Source organism: Anoplopoma fimbria, chromosome 16, assembly GCF_027596085.1.
Source record: "Anoplopoma fimbria isolate UVic2021 breed Golden Eagle Sablefish chromosome 16, Afim_UVic_2022, whole genome shotgun sequence".
Taxonomy (NCBI): domain Eukaryota; kingdom Metazoa; phylum Chordata; class Actinopteri; order Perciformes; family Anoplopomatidae; genus Anoplopoma; species Anoplopoma fimbria.
The window spans coordinates 13182268-13204681 of record NC_072464.1 but is presented as its reverse complement, the minus strand read 5'-3'; the positions used below and the strand labels follow the sequence as shown (position 1 = coordinate 13204681).

The window sequence follows — 22414 nt, the reverse complement described above, 5'->3', positions numbered from 1 at the left end:
AAAGATAATGGCACACACTTAAAACAACATAAAACCTTTTAGAACTGCTGCTCATTGTGCAGTTTCAACCTTGCTGGGTAACATTTTGAGTGTTAAAAGTCTACTGGTATCCTCTGCTTGTTGAACCAGTTGTGTCCTCTGATTGTTCCCAGAACTAGTCTATAACAGTAAATCTTTGCGTATGACTTAGTATTGAGATGAATTGAGCCCCTTCGGGTTTCCTTTACGTGATTTCCACAGTCGATCTTCATTATCTTGAAAAGTGTGATTGCTGGAAAGTGTTGCATTTATTGGCTTCTGTCTTCAGTCTATTAAATCGGTATTAGTGAGTATCTGGCTTGAATGTCTAAAGACAAATAGCTGAAACCCTCCTCTTTGGGGTGTTTCCATCCATAATGGAGGTTTGGATTAGTATCTTCCTACTAAATTGTCATCAACAGTAGTCCAGGCATTCACAAGCTGCCATTAAGATGGATTTCAAATCCACAAAGAGGATGGCATCCATATTTGGTGGAACGCCATTGTAATTAAATTGAAGTTGTTAACAAAGATGCAGTCCGAACAAAGATCAGAGCCTAGAGGGAGGAAATCCATGGACTTGAATTCCTTGCCTATAAATCTATGACAAAGTACAGCAGGCGAGATAAGACGGCTGTTTTATATTCTACCACCTCCAGCTTGATAAATGCATGCAGGCTTCCCTCTATATTAAGTACACATTCAGTAATGTCTCTTATCAGATATTATATTGTGAGGAAAGAATTGTTGTCCTATACTTATTCTGGATAAGTCATTATATTTTACAGTGCACATTTTATACCCGGTGAAGTGAAGCATTCTGATTTCCAATATATATTGTGATACGTGACATTCTTATACTTAAAAACTGACAATAGATTGATAAGGCCGTGACCATTTTATTTCTTCTATGTGTTTTTGTCCTTGGTTAAGGGTCATGTGGTTGTCTTATTCATTTCTGAAATACTGTAGGCTATGATAAATGTTGTCTGCAAGAAACAGCAGGTATCCATCTGTGAGATCATTCAAAGGGGTGACTAAGTGACACAATAAATGAGATGAAGGGCTAATTTAGACTCCTGATATTTGTCATGGCTTCATCAGTTGAAGTTATGTTAATGCTTCATTTTGCAGGTGTACCAGTGTTTTTCTATCCTCCTTGACTCCTTGACATAAGCATTGGGAGGGACTGCAACAAACTGGAAAAACATTTTTTATAGCAAGCTACAAAATACATTGGTGTTATGTTCAAGCATGCAATTGATAGGTGTAAATGTTTTTAAATGTTTGACTTCATATTGTAAATGTTTTGATTTTCTGCCACAGAGTGTTGCAAATTCCGAGACATCTTTTGAAGCGCTGCTCAGTCACGTTATCTGTGAGCTCTCTAAGGACAAGAGTGTCTACAAGGTGAACGCTGAAGAAACATCAATGGTGAGGCACTAAAATGACTGTTACGTGCTTCCGAACATATCTAGCCTTCAAGATGGTGCTCCCTCTCCCCTCAGTCTTGTCTTTGCTCTGCTCTTTTTCATTTTCTTTTAAACAATAAATTGGCCATTACCATGAAAAACAGTGGTCTAATGTCGCCACTAATCTCCAGGGGAGATATATATATCACAGTGTTATCAGCAAGCTGTTGTCTGGTTATTGATCAAATGCTACGGTTATTTCCCTCCCCAGCTGAGCTCCAGTGTGTGGTCTCCACAATCTATTGAGTTCAGCCTTCAGCAGTTCTGCCTGCCCTTCCTGCGTCTCTCATGCCTCCTGCAGCATCACCTCTACGGAGACAACTTAACTGGCTGCCTGGTATGTTTTACAATGAAAATCATCATCTAAGCTTCCCTACCCTTGTATCCTTGCCGCAAGAATGGTCAATATTTCTACACTGTTGATAAATTTCTCATGATTTCGACATGAAACCAGCATGTTTGAAGAAACGAGGCATTTCAGCTCCTCGGTAGACTGGAGTTTGGATCTTTTTGACTTGACTCAAAGAGAGTGACCTCACCAGCTGTTTTCTTTTGTTTGTGTGTTCTCAGGAGGAGGAGGAGTTCTCGTCCTTGGCCGTGTGTTTGGGGCTCTTAACCTCGGCCCCTCAGCCTTCCAACGCCGTGCACAGTGCCTCATGTCTGGAGTGGCCGGTCAGCGGTTTTAGCTTGGTGACACAGTGGTGCGCTGAGGTCACAGGGCTCTCTCAGATGCAGGCTGAGCAGTCATTGGTATGTGTGTGAATCTCTCTCACTGGATTTTATTCTTTAACTATATCTGAAAGTCCCTGCCAGAACTGTTGTTGCAATGAAATATTTATCTCCGATATTTCAAACAATATTATTGTTCTTAATAAGGTTCATTATCTTGCCATATCAGTAGTTGAAGCCAAATGTATAAAGGTAAAAATCCAATGTGGATGAGATGTCGTAAACTTTTTTAAAGATACAGTATTAAGAAATAGTGATAACTCTTACTTAGCTGGTAATCTGTCCATATGTTTTTTTTTATAAAATAGTCAATCTGAGGGCCGGTCAGGACTCTAAGCTGAATGTGAACAAAGCTTCCAATCCAGTATGACAATAATACTGCAGTTTTGCCCTTTTAACAAACTAAAGCTTATTCCCAGTGGATTTCATTGTGCAGCATGGATTTTAGTTCAGAAAATATCATCATGGTGTTGAATGACAAGTTGAGCTTTTGGAGTTTCAAATACAGTGTGAATATTCTCTATGCAATTACATATTCAGACCATGTATTTTGAGCTTGACGTCCTGTAAACGATTCATGTGCCTCAAGTGCTATTGACACTTTATATTAGTTTTAACCTTGGTTGACAAGGTCCATAGCTGTTAAGAGTCTCTGAGGAGAATGACTGACCTAACTAGCCATGTGTCTCATGTCCTTGTCCGCCACTATTTCAGTATCCCTGAATGTTGAGATGAGTGTCTTGCATGTCAATTTAGGTTGCCAATACTTAACAAAGGATGTTATTTATTATAACATCTTACAGCCGGATGAGGTAATTAATTTTTATTCAGTGCAGGCTGACAGCAAGGGATTTTTTCTTCTTCAGAAAATGAATCTTTTGTTAGCAGCCAGTCTCTTTATTGAGAGTTTGGGGAAGAGTGCGGAAGAGTTTTATGATAAAATGTATTAACGACTGCAGCGCACAAAACATTTATGACCGTATTTCAGTATATTTTACACACTTCTGTATTTCTTCTCCTCTGAAGACCTTGCTTGTCAAGGAACCTCAGTGGACCGCCCCCGCCTTCTCCAGCTACCCGACAACTACAATATCATCTTCCAGTACTATCACAGGAAGGCCTGCACTGCCTGCAAAAAGGTGCCAAAAGACCCCGCACTCTGCCTCGTTTGTGGCGCCTTCGTCTGTCTCAAAGGCGTGTGCTGCAAACAGCAGGGTATCTGTGAATGTGTTTTGGTAAGTTCCTCAGTGCTTCAAAACCAGGGCCATATTGTTATGTCTTTTTTTATGGCATGTGAGGGCCAACACAACCTATTTTTAACAAATTACTAATTGTATACCTCATAGCTGTTTGACAGTGTCATGATGATTTTAATCTTTTTTTACAGCACTCCCAACATTGTGGCGCAGCTACAGGCATCTTTCTACTGATAAATGCCTCAGTCATCATCATCATCCGTGGACATCGTTTCTGCCTGTGGGGTTCTGTTTACCTTGATGCCCACGGAGAGGAGGACCGCGATTTACGGTACAGCTCATCACACACACACAGTCATAAACGCCACACAGTATTATACAGTTCACTTTATACAGTTTAAATATTTTCTTTCCGTTCTTTGTGCATTGCATTGTGTGACAATACTGTATATAAACAGCACACTATGAATAACAGTTATTATAACATAGTGATTTCTTGCATACAGACTTTTTTTTTGAGTATTTTGAACTTCTAAGGTTCAAAATCTTCTTAGAATTAGGATCTAGTATAAAATAGGGGAACATTTATTTTTTTAAATACTTGTTGCTGCAGAGAAAACAATGTTCTCACACTTGTTTTTTCCCTCTGGCTTTTTCTTCAGCCGTGGCAAGCCTCTCTTCTTATGTGAAGAGAGGTATCGAGTGTTGGAGCAACAGTGGGGTTCACACACCTTTGATCACATCAATAAGCGTTGGGGGCCTCACTATAATGGACTCTAAGATCTTCCAAAGTCCACTGAAAACAGCAACCCGTGACAGAGAAGTTTTGTTTTTTTCCTGGTTTTTGTGTCTGCCTCGATCAAAATAGTTGGGAACTCTTAACGTGATAAACACAAACATCCCAGTGAGGGTATTGCTGCCACAACCTTGGTTTATGTGAAGTTTGGTGTACAATCATGCCTAAAGATTAACACGTGTGTGTGTTTAAGTGATTTATTGTGTGGTTTTCAACAGGGAAAAGCAGAATTCGGTAAGATCAAAGGCAAAAGCACAACTTTTCCCAGATATTCAATTGGTGTGGAACAGGGTTTTGAAGCCCTTGTTATTTATTAGGGTTAAAAGAAAAAAAAATATCTCTCTATATATACATATATATATATATCGATATATATCTATATATAAAATCGATATATCTATATATATCGATATATATATCTCAAGTGCTGAATGTCCCTGCAAAGTTTGATTACTTTTTGCACCATTTACGATGATGTTAACGCATATCCCTTTTATTTATCAAATGTGCTCTGCTGTGCTGGCATGAGTTTCAGGCTGCTGATGAGTGTAGCGATGTTCTTGCAATGTGCACTCATTATCTGCTGACATGTGAGGGTAGACAGGACAGGTCCACCCATCAACACACTAGAGTTTTTTTTGCAAACAAGCAAAGGCTCTTTTTATGGGTCTAGTTGCAATCCATCCTCAGGAATTTATTTTGTGTTTGCTGTTTGAAATACGTTTTAGATATTTAAATAAATGCTGCTGCTCATTGTTGAAGTAAGTAATTTTAACTTTTGTGAAGATATTTTTTTTTCTAAGGTTGTGCTTTGAGTTTATGGAAGATGGCTTGGAATATTTAAAGAGGTATGCGGTCACTCATCCCGCTCACTACAGATCTTGGTGTCCTTCCCCATCGCATAGTGCTTTTTGTTTCTGGTTGGTTCTGAAGAAGAAACTCTAATGCCAACTCTAACACAGCTAAAGCCACAACCTGTCACAAAAACCTTAAGTGGAAAGAATTTAAGTAGCATACATTTTTTAGGAAAAGTCATTGCACTGATATGGTGACCTGCTGTGCTGGCAAAACTGAACACCATGACAGCAGAAATATTTTATTGCTTCTGTCAAAGTTTTCTCAAGATACGAAACTCAGTCAAATTCAAGTTGCTTTTGAGAAGAACAGTCTATACTCTTCATCTGTCTGTGCTGAAACAAATAACGTTTTTCCCTTTTATGCTTTTGATTGTCGAGTCCTAACTGCAGTACAGAGCGTTTATTGTGATGACTATCCCTTACTCATCTAGTTGTGATTTATAGTTGCATTCCAACATAAAAAGATTTGATTACACTGTGCATGACATCATTTAAGCCACCATTCGTTAAGTTAGCTACTTCATTCTTTGATCATCTTTTTTTCTGGAAGAGAGGAAATTTATCCAGCTGTGCCTGCAACATATTTCTTTTCTGGTGACAAACAGCACACTGCTGATATCAATGACATCTGATTTTGAAATACTGGGCCACGTTGTGCTGCATCGAGGGATCTTTAAGGAACAAGTTAACACTTAAAAAAAACAAAACCTTCCTCTTGAATCCATGCATGCTGCTTTTCTGTTTACTGAGTTTCTCCTCTCTTCTTTATTTTGCAGTACCCACTTTGTAAATGACCGCAACCAAATAGCCAATGAGTAATGGGTGTAAATTGTAACTGAAAGCTCTTGTGTGTTCTCCTGTATGAATGAAGAGAGAATACAGTACATTACTGTAGGTGCTGACTCAAACTTTCTGAGTTTGACCAGAAAGTATGACTTGGACATTTAATGCAAAATGTAACATATGTGAATAAAATATAAACACACTGATTTGTGTCTCTGTTTTGTTTTGTTTTCTGTGGCTAAATTTTCAGCACTACACTACTACTACTACTACTACTACTACTACTACTACTACTACTACTACTACTGACTTTCTCTACTGTTTGTGTACACCGTGTGTGAGAGCAGTGTTATCGATAATGTCAAAGTACTCTCTCAATGTCATACTTGCCTTCATCAGCTATTAAAACCCCTTATCTTCATCTGCTTTCAGAAATATATAAATAATACTACCATTCTGTATCGATACATGACTAACAATAATCATTTTTAACAGGTGTATTTGAGGTAATTTCCATAAATTCTGACTGACAGTAGTAGATAGACAAGAGGGAAAACAGAATTTCACGCCACCGCTATCATCTTCGCTGCATAAAGCTTGAATATTACTTTCAGTAATGACCTTTCTCTGGTCTCAATCCACTGATGTGAGCTGTAGTGAGGAAATGTGGCTGCTTGGATACGGACATCCACCTCCAAACTGTTTCCACCAGGGGTCTCAGTTCACTAGAGCTCATCAGATTATAACCTCCACAGGCAAATCCTGTGACCTTTGTGAATGAATATTGTCACTTTATACAAGAATATGGCTTGTTTCAAAAGCTGCTGGATATTTTCAGAATGCAGCTGAGCAGATGCATGAGTACACTGAGATCATTAAATTATGTTCAGTATATGCCAGTAAGTGGGTTGGTCTTTTTTCTTTAGAGAAGACAGCAGAAAAGAAATATATTAAATAAAACTCTGGGACATTACATTACAGTCATTTAGCAGATGCTTTTATCCAAAGCGACTTACAATAAGCGTATTCAACATAGGTATTCAAGAGAACTACTAGTCACCAGAAGTCATAAGTGCATCTCCTTTCTTAAACGAGCTTCTAAAAGCATAAACCAGAGCAAAAGTATAGTGCAGAGGCAAATTACTACGAATACAATAAGTGCAACAAAGTAATACGAATGCAATAAGTGCAACAAACTAATACGAATGCAATAAGTGCTACGAGGAAGGCTCAGGGTAGTGCTTCTTGAAGAGGTGAGTTTTCAGCCTGCGCCGAAAGATGGGCAGTGACTCTGCTGTCCTGACGTCAGTGGGGAGTTCATTCCACCACTGAGGGGCCAGGACGGAAAAAAGCTGTGACCGGGTCGATCGGCCGCAGGGACCTCTGAGCGACGGGGCAACCAATCGCCCCGAGGGACATATGTCATACAATTTTTCACAGGTTACTGTATTGGGGATTTCTGAATAAACTATTTATCCAACTGCCTGTTTTCAGAGCACCAGAAAGACCTTTCATTTTCCATCACTGAGCACTTTGAGGAAAATTGGGTCAAAGTTTCATAAACCAGGGAGGCCCATTGGTTAATGACCAATGGGCACACAAAGCCTCTTTTTCTGCCAATTAGGTTAAAAGAAAAAAAATCTAGTATGGACCAGCGGAGGAATTTTATCCTTGTATAAGCACCAAGAATGTGTGACATGTTTCATGCAGAGAAATGCTGGTGCTTGAGGCGGTGCTGCGACGAGCATCACTGGTCATTTCCTCATTTACCTCCTGTCCAGGTAGGTCCACTTCCTTCCTAGAGAGCATGAATAGACTATTGAAGTTGATGTTGGTCAGCTCAGAGCTTCCGGTCTGCAGAACATTCTCAGATGTCTATACTGTTAATAATTAAAACCCCTTGCTGAGTAAACAGGGAAATCAGTTCGGACATGTTGCTATGGACGGTAAGCTGCACGTAAATATTTGTTAGTTAAAGCCAGTAACAGTGAGGTTTGTGTGAAACTGTGTACAGTGTTGGCTGTGTTGACCCCGACACACAAAGATGGATAAAAGACTGAGCAGAGATCAGCTGATGTCTGAAACACTTTCCCCTGTCTTGCAGATTTTAGAGATGGAAATGCGGAGGCTGTGTACTCAAGGTAGGATTGTCTTTCACATCAGTAGGCCTGCAGAAAATGCACAGGCCTACACTGGATTATTTTGATGATGGTGCAGCTTCACTTATAGGGTTTACTTTGCAAAGAAATATGCATACAGTGATGTTTATCGACAGTATGAACTGCTTTGTTTAGTGAATCCAACTCACCAAATAGTTACAATAGAAATTGGTCTGGAGGGTCACAAACTGATGAGAGTATTTTACAATTGCTCTGGCTCAGTTTTCACTACAGAATTTAATTTAATTTGCTATAAAAAAAAATGTCATTACTCTACAGGTAGCACACAAAATGAATGCATCTGTGTCAAATATGATAATACATTACATAGTATGTTTAACAACGCATCAACACATTGTGTAGGTTTATCAGTGAATTTTGTTGTTGAAAATTGTCAAACATGAACTAATTCTCTTCAAAACATTTGCAATGGTCAATTTGTCATGACAAGAGCAATTAGATACAAAATACTGCCATTCATCCAAAAGTCAGTATCTCAAATGATGTTGGACAAAAATAAGTTTTTAGATGCCACTTTAAATTATTGAGTAAGCTGCATTGGTGTTAATATAGATGATAAGGTCTAGAGTCAGACTTTACAGAAAGCCTTACCTTTATAAAGGCAAAATGATGATTGTTATTGTATTTCACTGTATTAGTTTTGTTTTTCTGTTTGATATCAACCACAGTAGTGATGATTTAATGCTGGAAAACATATAATGTTAAACCATAATTTACATGACTGTAACATACTCTCATTACATGCAAACTTTTTACAGTACTAAATTGCATTTCTTACATGGTTGAAGCTATGTTGTTAAAATAAGGGCAATCTATTGCATCTGTACACTAAGTAATAAAATATGAGGGGGCTGAATTCTGAGAACTGAGCATCTGATTTAGTATTTACTTTAGAATTTTTTATTTTGAGGTTAGAATAAGAAGTTATTTTTATATTGCACTGTGAAACCCTTTTATAAACCCCAGCCAAAGCAATCTCAACACACTGACACATTGAGTTATAATTCTGAATTTTGTTGGAATTATGCAACAGTTCTAGAAATAGAACATCATTTCTAGAAATAATAGAATAGTTCTGTTGCATTTACACAAACAGTGTTTCACTGTACAGAATTGCAGCTGTCATGTCACAGTCGCTGCTACAACAGCTGTGATATCTGTGATTAGATGACAGAGATTCATTTCTGACACTGGTTAAGGTTAAGATTGTTTACTTTAATGATGATGTTGGCTTATTGTTAATTAGATTGATGGTTTGGGTTTTCAAAGTTGTCATCTGGAGATTATTAATTACATAGGTGGACTGCTGAGTTTAAGGGACATAAACCTAAGAAAGGAAAAGTCTTTGTTTCTGGTCGTGTGAGGCTTTGGTCGTCCAGGGTGAGAACAAGGGCACGGTGCTTTCGGCCTGGCTCGTGGCTACTGGAGGTTTATTGCAAAGCCTCCTCATATCCCCTTAAAAGGGATTATAGTCCAGAGTTTTTTTTTCTCTCTGCAGACTTACCAAAGGGTTTACCAAGTGGGGTTCCCGCAAGGCTTTACCAGAGCGGGTAGGATTGTGCGATTTTGATGGAAGCAGAAAATTTGATTACTCACTTTTACTTTGCACTTTTACTTTGTTGCTGGTGACAAAGACTGTAATCTAAAGCTAATACCGGCTCCAACAACCACTGGAACTTGGAATTAGGCAGATGTGCCATAAATGCACATGTGGGGGGGCATATTATTATGCTCAAGAAGCATCTGCATTTACTATCATCACAAAGCAACACATAACCAAACATATATCCCATCGGTAGTTTGATGTTGATGCTGCTTTTTTTTTAATCTATTTCACTTCGTCACAGAGAAGCTCTTGAACATCAGATACAATATCCCTTTTTCAGGTTTGCTGACAGTATGGTAAGCAAAGGGTAACCTGAGCACTGCCATTGAGGACCAGTGGTGTCCTGTTCTAAAGCAGCAATGATATGTCTCCTTTCTGTTTAGGAGAACAGCATTTGTGTTTTCACTCTGTTTTCTCACTATAAGACAGAAAATGTCTTTGTGGATGAGAACTAAAGTTGAGTAAATCTGATTAATTTGGGAACAATAAATGAACAAGATGCTCTGAATCTGTCAAGACTCAAACATTAGTCAAATAAAAGGAAGAAGCCTGTCTTGCTCTCAATTTTAGTGGGTCGCAATTTTTTTCTATGACCCCTTAGAAAGTTGCACTGTCTCCTTGCTACCCTTCTTCACAGGTGTCACCATGTATACAGATTATAACCAGGTTTTGAGGAGTATTTTTATCAGGGATAAGACCAAAATTTGAAAAACTAATCCTAACTTTGCGCAGCAGAAATACGTTTTTCTGCTCCCCCTTTGGATCAATGTTGTGACCCACATGTTTGGCACAACTGCTCTAGTTCATAGTCAATTTAATATATAGCAGGAGAGCCTTTTGTGAAAAAAACCTAAATGTTTTATTTGCACAACAGACTAACTCATAGAAAGAAGTATCCTGTCCATGTTCTTGATCATTTCAATGAAATTCAACTTGATCTCTTTTGTTATTAGTTTTTCCAGCTTTGCAACAAGTTGATAGATTATTTATGTGCCAAGGAGGAGTTTAGGGTGAGAAGACTTGAGGTCTTTTTAGCTGCCAAAGAAGGCATGATTGAAAAGTTTTATCACATGTATGGAAATTTGAGCTTTTTTTATGAAGTAAATACTGACAGTATTAAAGGTCCTTCCAGCTGCTGTGACTATCTTCCACTTAATTAGATCCCTGGGGCTTTAAACTCGTGGCAACAGCAGCATCCAGTGTTTGTTGTCACTGAGCAGTGAGGCTCTGCTGTGTAGATATAGATATATTGATATTATATATATTAAGGACGCAGATTATTATGATATTGTAAACTCCTACAATGACTTAACATCTGGATTTATATTTTTCTTTTTTTTAAAGACAGATTGTCCAGTGGAATCCTTTACACTGGCATACAATATCTGCACAGATGCTTATTAAATTGTTGTCACTGGCTTGCAAGAAACTAAGACAAATCTTTCAGATGAAGTATAAACAAGCTTGATGTGTAAAGAACATTATGTACAGAAGGGGGAAACAGACATGTCATGTGACCTAGCAACTATCAGGAACTTCCTGGTAACCTGTGTGCAACCTGAGATGCTTCATATCAGCAGCCTTTATGAGTGGATGCATCTGCCACCTGAATATTTAATAGCGCTGCAGATCAGGTTGTAGATTACTGGTGAATTATTAATCCCCATAGATTAGCATGAATTAGACGGGAGCATTTGGGCTTGAGGGAGAGACAAACACTTTCACAGAAACAGGTATGTGTGACTCTTGGCTCTATGATCTGAGCTTTATTGATCTTTGGAAATTTTATTGAATATTTTTGATGGATAAATAGATGAAGAAGAGTAGATGACCAGATTGGTTCTTTGTGTGTGATGGTTGCAGATTCTCGCTATGAATTCAATTTCTTTTTGATTGTTGTTCCAGCAGTAGGGGAGATTATTTGTGCTGAGTTACCCAAAGTTATGCTCGACTGATGCACAATTTGCTGTTAAAGTGTAGTTGTTGTTGTTGTTGTGTTTGGTTTTAACAGCTTGTACTTCTTGCTTATTTAAAAGCTCTTGCAGAACAACATGCTTATTTATTGGCATTTATAATTGACTAACAGAATAATCATTCTAAAATTATCTGAAGCCGCAAATTTTAGACTTAAACTTATGTTTATAGGTCGCAGGAAATGGTTGATGCTTTAGAGCAGGTGTCTGATGCAGCCGGTCATTATGACAACAAGCTGCTGTAGAGGAATATGAGCCGCCTGTTTTTTTCAAAAGTTGGTGAAGGTCTCTTGGCAACAGGTGACTGGTGATGTGTTCTAAGCATTGTGTAGATGCAGAACAGGTTAGACACATGTTACACAACAGGACGACAGTTATAAACAGCAAGTAAACAGTTGTGGCTGTTGTTGATTAATAAGGCAGGCGTGATGCACAGTTTAAGATGGGCGATTAACTTCAATACATCAATGATGGATTATTAGACTAAAGATGAAACCATACTTGTAGAGAAGTGATTCAGTATTTGCTGCGTGTAATTATTATTTATATATGTGTCATAAAAATGGCACAATTACAGAAGTTACTAGTGCTACTATCACATGTGTCTCCCTGAAGGACACAGTGAAGGATATCTGTGCTGCATATTTAAACGTCCCCACAGAACATCGGCATATCCATCTCATATCTACTCGGATGCCGTTGCTCAACCTGCATGCACAACAATTCATAAATCTATCCTCACGTGTGAGTTGCCACAGCTCCTGAGGGTTAAACATCATTCACGTTTTTTTTCACATCAATCTGCTGATCTCGACTCTCCTCCCTCAGGGTCACACTGTGATGCGTAACACGTTTATGACAAGTGGCGCAGTTGTGAGATCGTCCACAAACATTCCTCTCCATCATGCTAATCTGGAATATGTGTCATTTTGAAAAAATAGGATGCCTGTACTCCAACATGGCAACAGCAGTTCCTAATCCATCATGTTATTCTGGGTTAAGCTTTTTTGACACTTAATGCTTTGCATCGTTGGTCTCTACGTGCTGCATTAGTCACAGGGAAAAAAACCACAGAAATCCCTTGTGGACTTAAAGGATGATTTACATTTGGCTTTTGCATCGCTGTTGATCATTAGTCTTTATAACCTTTATATAATGTAAATCACTCAATAAAACACTTTACATAATGATCATTTCACAAAACAGTGCGGGGCCTGTTCACCGCTCGGTCAGGACGACACTTGTCAAGTTAATCTCTGTCCAATCCAATTGGTCTTGAGGAGATTGCACTTCTTAGTGGGCAGTGACGAGTTCCTGAAGAGAGAGGGCTAATTCAATGTCTCTGTGAATTGACACTTGTTGCCCGTCCTCTGGAGGAAACACTTGCTGTTGCTATTGGTGCTGTTTCATTATGATCACAAGAGACTCTTTAGTTGTAATTTTCTCTCAGCCCCGATGAGTCAGAAGAAAATAACACTTGCCATGTAAGTAGAGTACAGTCCTCACCTACAGCTGTCTGCTTTGTTTTTTGCTTTGATTTATCCTGTTTTTAAACCTGTTAAGTGGCTCCCTTGGCGAATATAGCCGTTTCACTGAGCTGAATGAGAAGGCCCTTGGGAATAAATGTACTGCTCTGTGCTATACATACACAGCCCTACACGGTTCTTTAAAAAGATATATTGAATTGAATTACCTGCTTGTCTTTCAGTGTTGCTGAAACAGTTTTAAAGTCTGTGTGGTCTCAACTGTAAAGTTATTTACAAGAAGCTTTCTTTTTGTAGGACAAACTGTAAGGTAGAAATGTATTGACATTTCTCTTAGTTTCTAATACTCTAAGTATCCACGTCACTACAGAGTAATTTGAACAAATATTTATTTTATCTTTTCATTTTGGCTTTATGTGTTAAATATTCTATATTATGTAAAGTTTTTTTTCATTTGGGGTTGTGTTTATCCTCTAGGAGGTCACTTTATGGACTGTATACTTATAAGTCAGACATGATCGGCATGGAGAACCTGGGCGATCCATCAGATAACTGGGATATAGTGGAGACCATTGGTAAAGGAACATATGGAAAAGTCTACAGAGTCATCAACAAGAAGGATGGGAGTCAGCAGGCCGTGAAAGTCCTGGACCCAATCAATGTAAGTCACGTTTACTGTGGAACCTTTTGCAGAATTTAAAATCACCGTGGTTACTGAATGAGTGAATTTGAGTTTCCCGCAGTTGAGTTACACTCTGACAACATAATAACCGTCACCTTGCAGACATCAAAAGCTGTCTAAATTAACCCTAAAACGGACTCTATGGATGCTGCAGAACCAGCTAGGGCTTCATTATATCTAATTAATCTAAAATAGTACTTGTAAAATCTACTATTATCCAGAAACTCTAAATTATATAATGCGGTGGTTTCCAACCTTTTTGACTTGTAGCCCTATGAACTGACTACTTGCGGCCCATCATCAAGGGTTATGAGGATAACAATTAAAAAAGATTTTCTTCCCTCATTTTAATTGATACATGTTTAAGACCAACCAAACATTAGAGGAATGTCTTAAAAAATGAATACAACTTTTGTAGAAATATTTTTATCCATCAATGTTTAGATCGGCCTGTCTGCTACTTTGGTCGAGATCAAATGATATCAACAAATAAGATTTTTTTTCGTCATGGAATTTGGTACAGTCATCCATGCTCTTCATCCACCGCTTTGGACAGTTGCTTACATGGCTGTAGACTGTTAGTCTTGTTTTCCTGCTTTACTATCTTGTTATTTGTCTTGTGAACAAGTGGATATATCTTGTAAAGCATCCTGATCCACAGCTTGGGAACCACTGATTTAATTTAAGGTGCATTATTGACATTCTTGTAACTGATTTAATTGAGCATTTGCTTTGCATATTTTCTCATATAATGTTGTCTTTATGATTCAGCTTTTATGCTCAGCTGACCTGTCCTGTATAAATAAGTGTTATATGAAATTACAATAATATATGATAATAAGACTGACAATTCATTTTTATTGAAAGCTTGATGGACAGTTGTAACACTGAGTGTGTATTGTTTTGCTGGCTAAACTAGATAATTCACACACTAATCTGACTGTGCCTCCCCACCCTAAGTGTTAGTTTATGTACCTCACAACCATCATTTTGACAGTTTTGTATGACTGCAAGAACTCATAATATTGTGACAGAAGAAAAAAAAAAAGCAAAGTCTAAAACCATTGTGTCTTTCTTTATAACTATGTGACTTGTCTCAGCATGCGAGCCATTCAAACAGAGTAAGTTGCCAATACTTTCTCCTCCTCTTCATCTTGATGCAGTTGTACTTGTACTTGCTCCAGTGATATATATCAACTACTCCCCTTTTCATTTATTACCTGTCATGAAAAGTTTAACACACCCTCACCAGAAAGAGTAGCTGCTGCTTTGTCTGTATCCTCCCTGTATATCCTTTAATTTGTCCGTGTGATAAGACCGCTGTAGCCTCTGCATTGGCAGCGTATTGTACTAGTGAGAGTTGGTCTTAGGCCTGCCTGTGATTGTGTCATTGGAACAATCCACTCCCTGGCAGTGCTATCCACCATGGGGCCTCCCTGATGGCCATGAAGATGAAGCTGCCTCCTCTCTCATCCTTCCCCCTGATTAGACTGCTGACACTATCACTCAGACATCCAGGAGGAGAAATTCTGCCTCTCTGAATTGTGCTCTTCCCTTCCTCTGAGATTTACTTTGATAGAAAAGCACTGCTAGAAATAGTCCAACACCGGGACCCGTTCCTTCCTTTGTTACTGACTTTATAACCCCATCTGTAGTAGTCTAATTATAGTCCACCTATCCATTACATTCTCATATTTTATTTGCTTCATATTTGCATTGCTACATCTCTTGAAATAGTATGTTCCATCTCTGCCCATGTTCTTTTGCTGTTTAAAGGATGTGGACGAGGAAATTGAGGCAGAATACAACATCTTGAGGTCCCTGTCCAACCACCCTAATGTGGTGAAGTTTTACGGCATATTCTACAAGTCAGACAACTTATCAGGTGGACAGCTTTGGCTGGTCCTTGAGGTAAGCTCCTCTTAACCATTTCAGATCACATACCTGGCCATATTGGTCACCTATTTAAAAAGAAATTGCAAAATAATTACAATAAATCAATTTCTTTGTAGTTTTATATCAAATCCAATCATCTTTGTTGCCGGTAAAACAAAATAAGAAGTGTGCTTTCGTAAGCTAGTACTAACGAACTTGAACCAAGAAAATCATGACAGCCATCAATCAATGTGCAACTCTTAGTGACATGGGAGGTGTATGTGTAAGAGCACAGTCCTCTTACATTCTAAACCTTCCCACTTTTTAATGATGGTTTTTGGAGAGACATCTCATCATATGCTAGCTAGGCTTGCACTTTAATTTGCCCAAAGTAATGCTAAATGAAACTGGAAATGTACCTCAAAGAGTGCCATGTGTAGAGGGGTTTAACTATTTGACACCAAGCAAGAATACAGCAAGAAATCTAGCTATATGCAAAATGGCAGAAAAGGAAACCGGTAGTAAATGTATGTGGATGTAGGATGAGGAACAAAATGCATCACCACTGAATGTAGACATTACTGTATTTGATCTCCACAGGGTACCTTTTATGCTTTACTGCATTTTTATGACTGTGAGCCATAAAATATAATAAAACTTTGTTGCTTAATTGAAACACTTTAATACTTTAGTAGTTATAAAATGTGTCTCAGTTTGTCACAGCAACCAACCTACATGTATGTTGATGTTATCATGCTGCCATGTGATTCTGCATTGCTGACTTGTGTGTGTGCGCGCTAGCTCTCCCCATGAATCCTAATCTAGAGTGTTGAGTGATGGACGAGTCACCGGAGTTTTCTCTGTCTCCCTCCCAGCTGTGCAACGGAGGCTCCGTCACAGAACTCATCAAAGGCCTGCTCATGCGAGGCCAGTGTCTGCAGGAGCCTGTTATCTCGTACATCTTATACAGTGCCCTCCTGGTAAGATGGCCCGCTGCAAAGCTGCTAATGTTAGGGAGGAGCTGGCATGCAAACATGCAGAGAACGTGCTGATTTATTTTCAGCAGGGGAAGTGTGGCAGTCGGTAATGAATGTCTCTGAACAGCTGTGGGACTTCTTTTACATACTTTGTACTGCATAACCTTTAGATGCCTCATATTCTAATTTATACTTATGTCAAATGATGAATAACGGGATGGTGATTCATGTTGAGCACCTTGTGTTTTTCTGTCCTCTAACTTAAAAGGGTCTTCAGCATTTGCACAACAACCGCATTATCCATCGTGACGTCAAAGGCAACAACATTCTCCTGACAACTGAGGGAGGAGTCAAACTGGTTGACTTTGGTAATGGTCTTTGAAAGAGGCTATTTATCCAATTCAGGGTCTGCTGGAAAGAGACAAATGCAGCGAGGTCTGAGAAATGTCTCTCAGATTTCTTTTTGCGCTAGTGTGCGTTGTCAGATAGATTAAGCATTTTTAGTGTTTGACTGATCCATGGGAACGGTCAGCAGCACATCCCTGCAACGTTTGTTTGTGAAGTCAAACACAAGCACAGGATGAATCATTTCATGGGCTCCACACTTGAGTCCCAAGCTCACCAAAACAGCTTTTTATTTCATGGACCGTAGCCGTCACCTAAGGCTATTATTGCTCATTTAAATTGCATTATTTGATCCTTTGCATATTAAAAGAAAGCTGTTATGGTAAATGACTTTGAGTCACCCCTAGGCATATTTATGTCCTCTGTGTCATGGAGATGAAGTGGACTCATGCTGATAAAAATCTGTCCTACATAATTTGAAATGATTATAGCCCATTATTATGACTGCTTGGCAGGCTGCCACACTAAATTATATGCCAGGATTTATTGATTAATTCAAACAGTTAGTCATGAATTGTATTTTATTCTTAGCAAATTCACACTAATAAACAGACTAATCTTGATTATTATAAGAAGTGATTTTATTTTCATTTTTTTTTTAGGTGTTTCAGCTCAACTGACCAGTGCACGATTGCGGAGGAACACATCAGTGGGGACTCCCTTTTGGATGGCTCCTGAGGTCAGAGCCTACACCTCAGTTAACACACACACGTTTTAATGCCCAATTGAACATTTGAAAAGAGCAAAGTCTCTTACATGTGCCACAAAGAGAGAGGGAGAGAGGCTCAGTTATTTCTGTGTGACTCTCCCCTGTGTCATTGTGTATTCTCCTCCACGGGTGCAGCGGCTGAGGTCGCCTCAAGGTTAATAGCTGGGAGTGTGTGTGGCCCCTCGGCTTACTCTTTGGCAGAAATGAGATGCGGTGATTGGGCTGCTAGGGAGGGACCTCAGGGGCAATTAGAATAAACTCAGCTGTAAAATGTAGTGTCAGTTATAATTATTGACTGTGGAAAAGAGTAGCTCATACCACGGGCAACTGAACTGACCTACCTTTTAGTATTTAAATAGTCTATAAATAGAGATATTTGTAACTCTGCCAGGTTTTAGGCAGTAAGAGAGCACTATAAAAAGGAAGTAATATTCAGCTTTATGATCCGTTTGAACATTATTTTCTTTAAATGATTACTTAATAACTCTAAGGCTATATTGATGGTGCTTTATTTCAATAATTTGAGGGAAAACAGCTTTTCAGTCCTGAAAAACAGCTTTTCAGGACTTATTAACAGTTTAAATGAGTTGTTCAGATGGTCACAGTCGTGTTGTACTTCCAGGTCATAGCCTGTGAACAGCAGTATGACTACTCCTACGATGCCCGCTGTGATGTGTGGTCGCTGGGCATAACAGCCATCGAGCTGGCAGACGGAGATCCCCCGCTGGCTGAGATGCATCCAGTCAAAGCCCTCTTCAAGATCCCACGGTGAGTCCACTAGAGGGCGCTCCTACCACACAACTGGAGGCTGCCCACACAAGGACACTCAAATATGGCTTTCCATTATGACAGGAGGACAATGGCAAACTGAATTTGACAGTAGAGGTAATGACAAGAAATAAATGCGTGACTTTCTTTACAATGAAAATGAAGAGTTAAACTGCGTATTTGTGGTTTGATCCATGTTTTTTTGTTGCCATTGTCTTATCTGAAAGGCAGCATCTGCTGAATAATCAGTGTTTGAAATCTTCATCATCAAAAAAATGCAGTAGTGTTTGGCCTTAATATTAATGCAGTGATTCAATCTGTAAAAATATTCACTGCTGGAGACGGTGTGTGTCTGATGATCATTTGAGAGCTTAGTGGCTACACGCGGTTGACCTTTTGTTATCAGCACAATCGTGCAATTATCTCTCAGTTAGGTAGTGATATGCCCTTCTGATTGCAATTTGCATTGGTGATTAGCTCCATTCACATTGAGATGAGGCTGTCACCTCCTCCCCGTCACAATGTTATCTCCTCCCTGCCAAGCCAGAGGAGGAACATGGATGGTTTGTGTGGTAGGATTTATGGAGCTAACGCAGCATTTCATCAGCACCAAATTCAACCAGAATCTAAGATAATTACAAGAGTGAAGGTGGCTCGGGAAAATGAATGCTGCTAATTCCGAGTTAGGTTTTTCCCACCTTAGAACAAGTCACCTTTTCGGTGCAGTAAATGTAGCTTAGGGGACATTTTAAAAGAGCTACCTGGAACTGGATAAGTGGTTTCTGTCAAGTAGCAAACACGTTTCCTTATCAAATAGCAGCCATAATAAGAGGGGGCATATGCATTTCTAATGTCAATGTCCAATCCTACTTCATTAAAGCAGATCTCTTAGACTCTTTGACTCTGGAGATATGTTGATGGAATTGGACTTGTGTCTTTAACTGACATTCCTCCGTTTCTGTTCCAATAAAAAATGATATTTTGCCCTTTTGGTATGAATTGGGACCTCAAAGGCTTGGTGGTTGTGGTATAAATCACAGCAAATACGTTGAACCATGAAATGATTCTGTTAACATGTAATTTATCTCAAATATATTTTCCCATCATTGCTGCTCGGCAGACAAAATCACAAGGATGCATGTTGTAAATTATGACTCCTGTATGAATTACCTTCTAAATAAGGAAATGTGTTTCACCTTTGGGCTTTTAGCTGCGGTTCGAGTGATTCATGATGTAATCAGAGGGATTCATCTTCACAGGTTTTGATCATTGCAGAGTTCTAGATTTTTTTTCTATATATAATACGTCATAAACCCTTACGGATGGAGCCTTTTCTGAAGTATTGTCCTTGGATTGCGCATGTTTTATGAAACCATACAAGCACTTAAACACGCAATAAGCATTTTTATCATTCTCATATTTTACAGTTGCACACAGTAATGTGTTTCCAGACTTTAAAAGGGTCACTGTCATGAAGCATGTATCATCCACCTTATCATTCCTCCTCTCTGAAAGATATCTAAATAGTAAACAAGACTCAAAGAAATATAAAATATATAATATTAAGAGGATATTCTATGTACAAGACAAAATCCCCCTGGTTGTGATTCATATTATACATTTTCTTATATGTTCAGTCATGGTACTACTTTACCATGATGCTGTTTGTTATTTTTAGTCTAACACCGTAAGCTTTGACTGTACAGGTATTCTTGTCAAGCTAAATATTTCCTGGTGAGGACCAAATAAATAATAGCCATTTGACTACAGTGGCCAGCAGAAGGTAGCCATTATGCCAGTGTTTTGGTTTTGCTAAGGGAAACCTGCACAGGTGGGAATGCTTCTAGTCCCAGCAGGTAATAAATGATAAGAGGAGCTATGATATCTGTCAGAGGGGACGCTGATGAGCTCCATGAATTAGGGTCACCTTGGTGCATCGTCTGTTTGTGCTCCAGGAATATCTGATACTTGATGAGCTGTGACATTCGGCTCATCCGTGCATATGTTTAAATCTCAGGTAGATCATTCTTCTATTTTTTTGTAGTTTCAGTTGTTTTAATTTTAAGTTGAAACCAAGGCTTTTCCGAATTTGCCCTTTATTATTATTAAAATTAATTGAGTGTGTTACAGTGCATATGACAGATATGTGATGTCCATGGTGACCATGAATGAAGGTAACTGAGCATGTCAGAGGGTAAAGTTGTAAAATCATCAACTGCTAAATTAATTGCAGACAGATACTCAAGGCAAAGGTGGTCTGTGATATTTAATACACAGGAAGGTTAATTGCTTGAGCTGGTTCTCTCTTTGCTTGGCATGCCTAGAGTGTCCATGTAAAGTCAAACCAAAGTGTGTGTAAAATGTGTTGTAAAGGTTAGGGGCAATTGGCAAAGACGTCCAAGGTTGTGTTTATTCGGCCAGATCCCTGTAGATATTATCCACATATTTAACAGTACATGTATCTGTCTGAGTGGAGACCAGAACGAACGAGATAGAAGACAGTAGTAAATGATGGCTTGTCAGAGGCGACAAAGGGTAATCAAATGATGAGGCTCAGGGAGAGAAATCCACATCAGCGTCCTGGTAAGAGACAGCTCTTTGTGGAAAAAGAGTTCAAATCTGTGCAGCTGAACAGCCAAGGGTGAGAAATATCAGTGAAGTATCATACACAGAATGAAATCTTTTCAAAGAGATGAACATTTAAAAAAAAAACATAAAGATATGTCTCGCCTGTGTGTTGAATGATATGTTAAATTCATGCAATGCTGAACCTTGTAGATATATGATAATTGCAGATTTGTTTGCATTTTACTCCTCTCCTGGCAAAACTCTATTCATCAACAATATAGGACAATACTAGGAGTCAAGTAGGAGGCATGTAAACTGAAATGCGGAGGCAAACAACAGCGAGACAGTAATTCTAGTTTGATGTTAGCGCCAAAGAAAACCCCTATTATATTACAATTCATGAATATCTTTACCAAATGTCATTACATACATCTAAAAGTAGTAAAACATTTCACTCTAAACGACAAATATCAAAAAGTAAGGGGGTCACCAAAATCAATGGGACTCATCCTCTGGGTACTTCAAACGTATATACGGAATTTCATGGCAATCCATCCAATATTTCTTTTTGATATATTTAAGTCAGGACCATAGACTGAATATATTATATGTGGTGGGCCGACCAACTGACAAGGCCAACCCTAGAGCCATGCCACTAGCGAGGCTAATAATTGCAGATAAGTGTGCATTTGCTTTGCATGTATTTTTGGATCCTTGGCGCAAAACAAAATTCCATCAACAACAGTGAAAAACTTCTAAATGTTTAGAAATTATAACTTGTCAGCTTTTTGGTCTGTCAGACAAGCATGTCAGAAATAATGCTTTTGTGGAAACTGTGTAAAGCCAACAACACATCGCTCATTGTGATTGCGAAAACCAGCCATTTTTTTTTAAAGAACCCACATTGCTTTGATTTACCACATTTCCATTCTATGTTTAAAAGTTTGTATGAAGTTAAATAGAGGGACATAACCATACCTTAATGTCACAGTTTCACATTATAAGATCCTGATGCAGTCTTGACCCCTAAGATAGATCTTTGGCTGGTTGGATGATTCTCCAATCATGACTTAAGGCTTTAACATCTCTGTTTTTGATTATGTTATTTTACTGCTCTGTGTGGTGTCCAGGACTGCAGCACTTGGCAATGTGGCCACCAAAGACATGATAAATGCAGCAGTGGCTCTGCGTGTTCATGCATATATGCGCAGAGAAATGCTGGTGCTCTGGCTGCAGTGATGGATGAGATGAAATTTTAAACAGGTGGTCCATTCGCTGAATAAGTCTTTATTTTGGACCCTAGTAGCCACTCTCTGTTCAGTCTGTATAAAGGTCA

General features: G+C 38.8%; 2 protein-coding genes across 2 annotated transcripts in view; both read left to right on the top strand.

The window, feature by feature from the left end:
• ubr3 (ubiquitin protein ligase E3 component n-recognin 3) overlaps positions 1-6053 on the top strand; it is a 37481-nt gene extending 31428 nt beyond the window's left edge. The window contains 7 exon segments of the mRNA XM_054615191.1: positions 1345-1452; positions 1702-1827; positions 2061-2240; positions 3246-3273; positions 3276-3454; positions 3607-3746; positions 4078-6053. Of these exon segments, the coding sequence (XP_054471166.1) occupies positions 1345-1452; positions 1702-1827; positions 2061-2240; positions 3246-3273; positions 3276-3454; positions 3607-3746; positions 4078-4195 (879 nt within the window). The 3' untranslated portion in view covers positions 4196-6053.
• Positions 6054-7565: 1512 nt separating this feature from the next.
• The window catches only part of myo3b (myosin IIIB), a 56451-nt gene continuing 41602 nt past the window's right edge, over positions 7566-22414 (top strand). Inside the window, exons 1-8 of the mRNA XM_054615509.1 lie at positions 7566-7632; positions 7956-7992; positions 13572-13755; positions 15553-15687; positions 16527-16631; positions 16897-16996; positions 17636-17712; positions 18365-18510. Coding sequence (XP_054471484.1) covers positions 7566-7632; positions 7956-7992; positions 13572-13755; positions 15553-15687; positions 16527-16631; positions 16897-16996; positions 17636-17712; positions 18365-18510 — 851 coding nt within the window. The remainder of the gene's footprint in view (positions 7633-7955; positions 7993-13571; positions 13756-15552; positions 15688-16526; positions 16632-16896; positions 16997-17635; positions 17713-18364; positions 18511-22414) is intronic.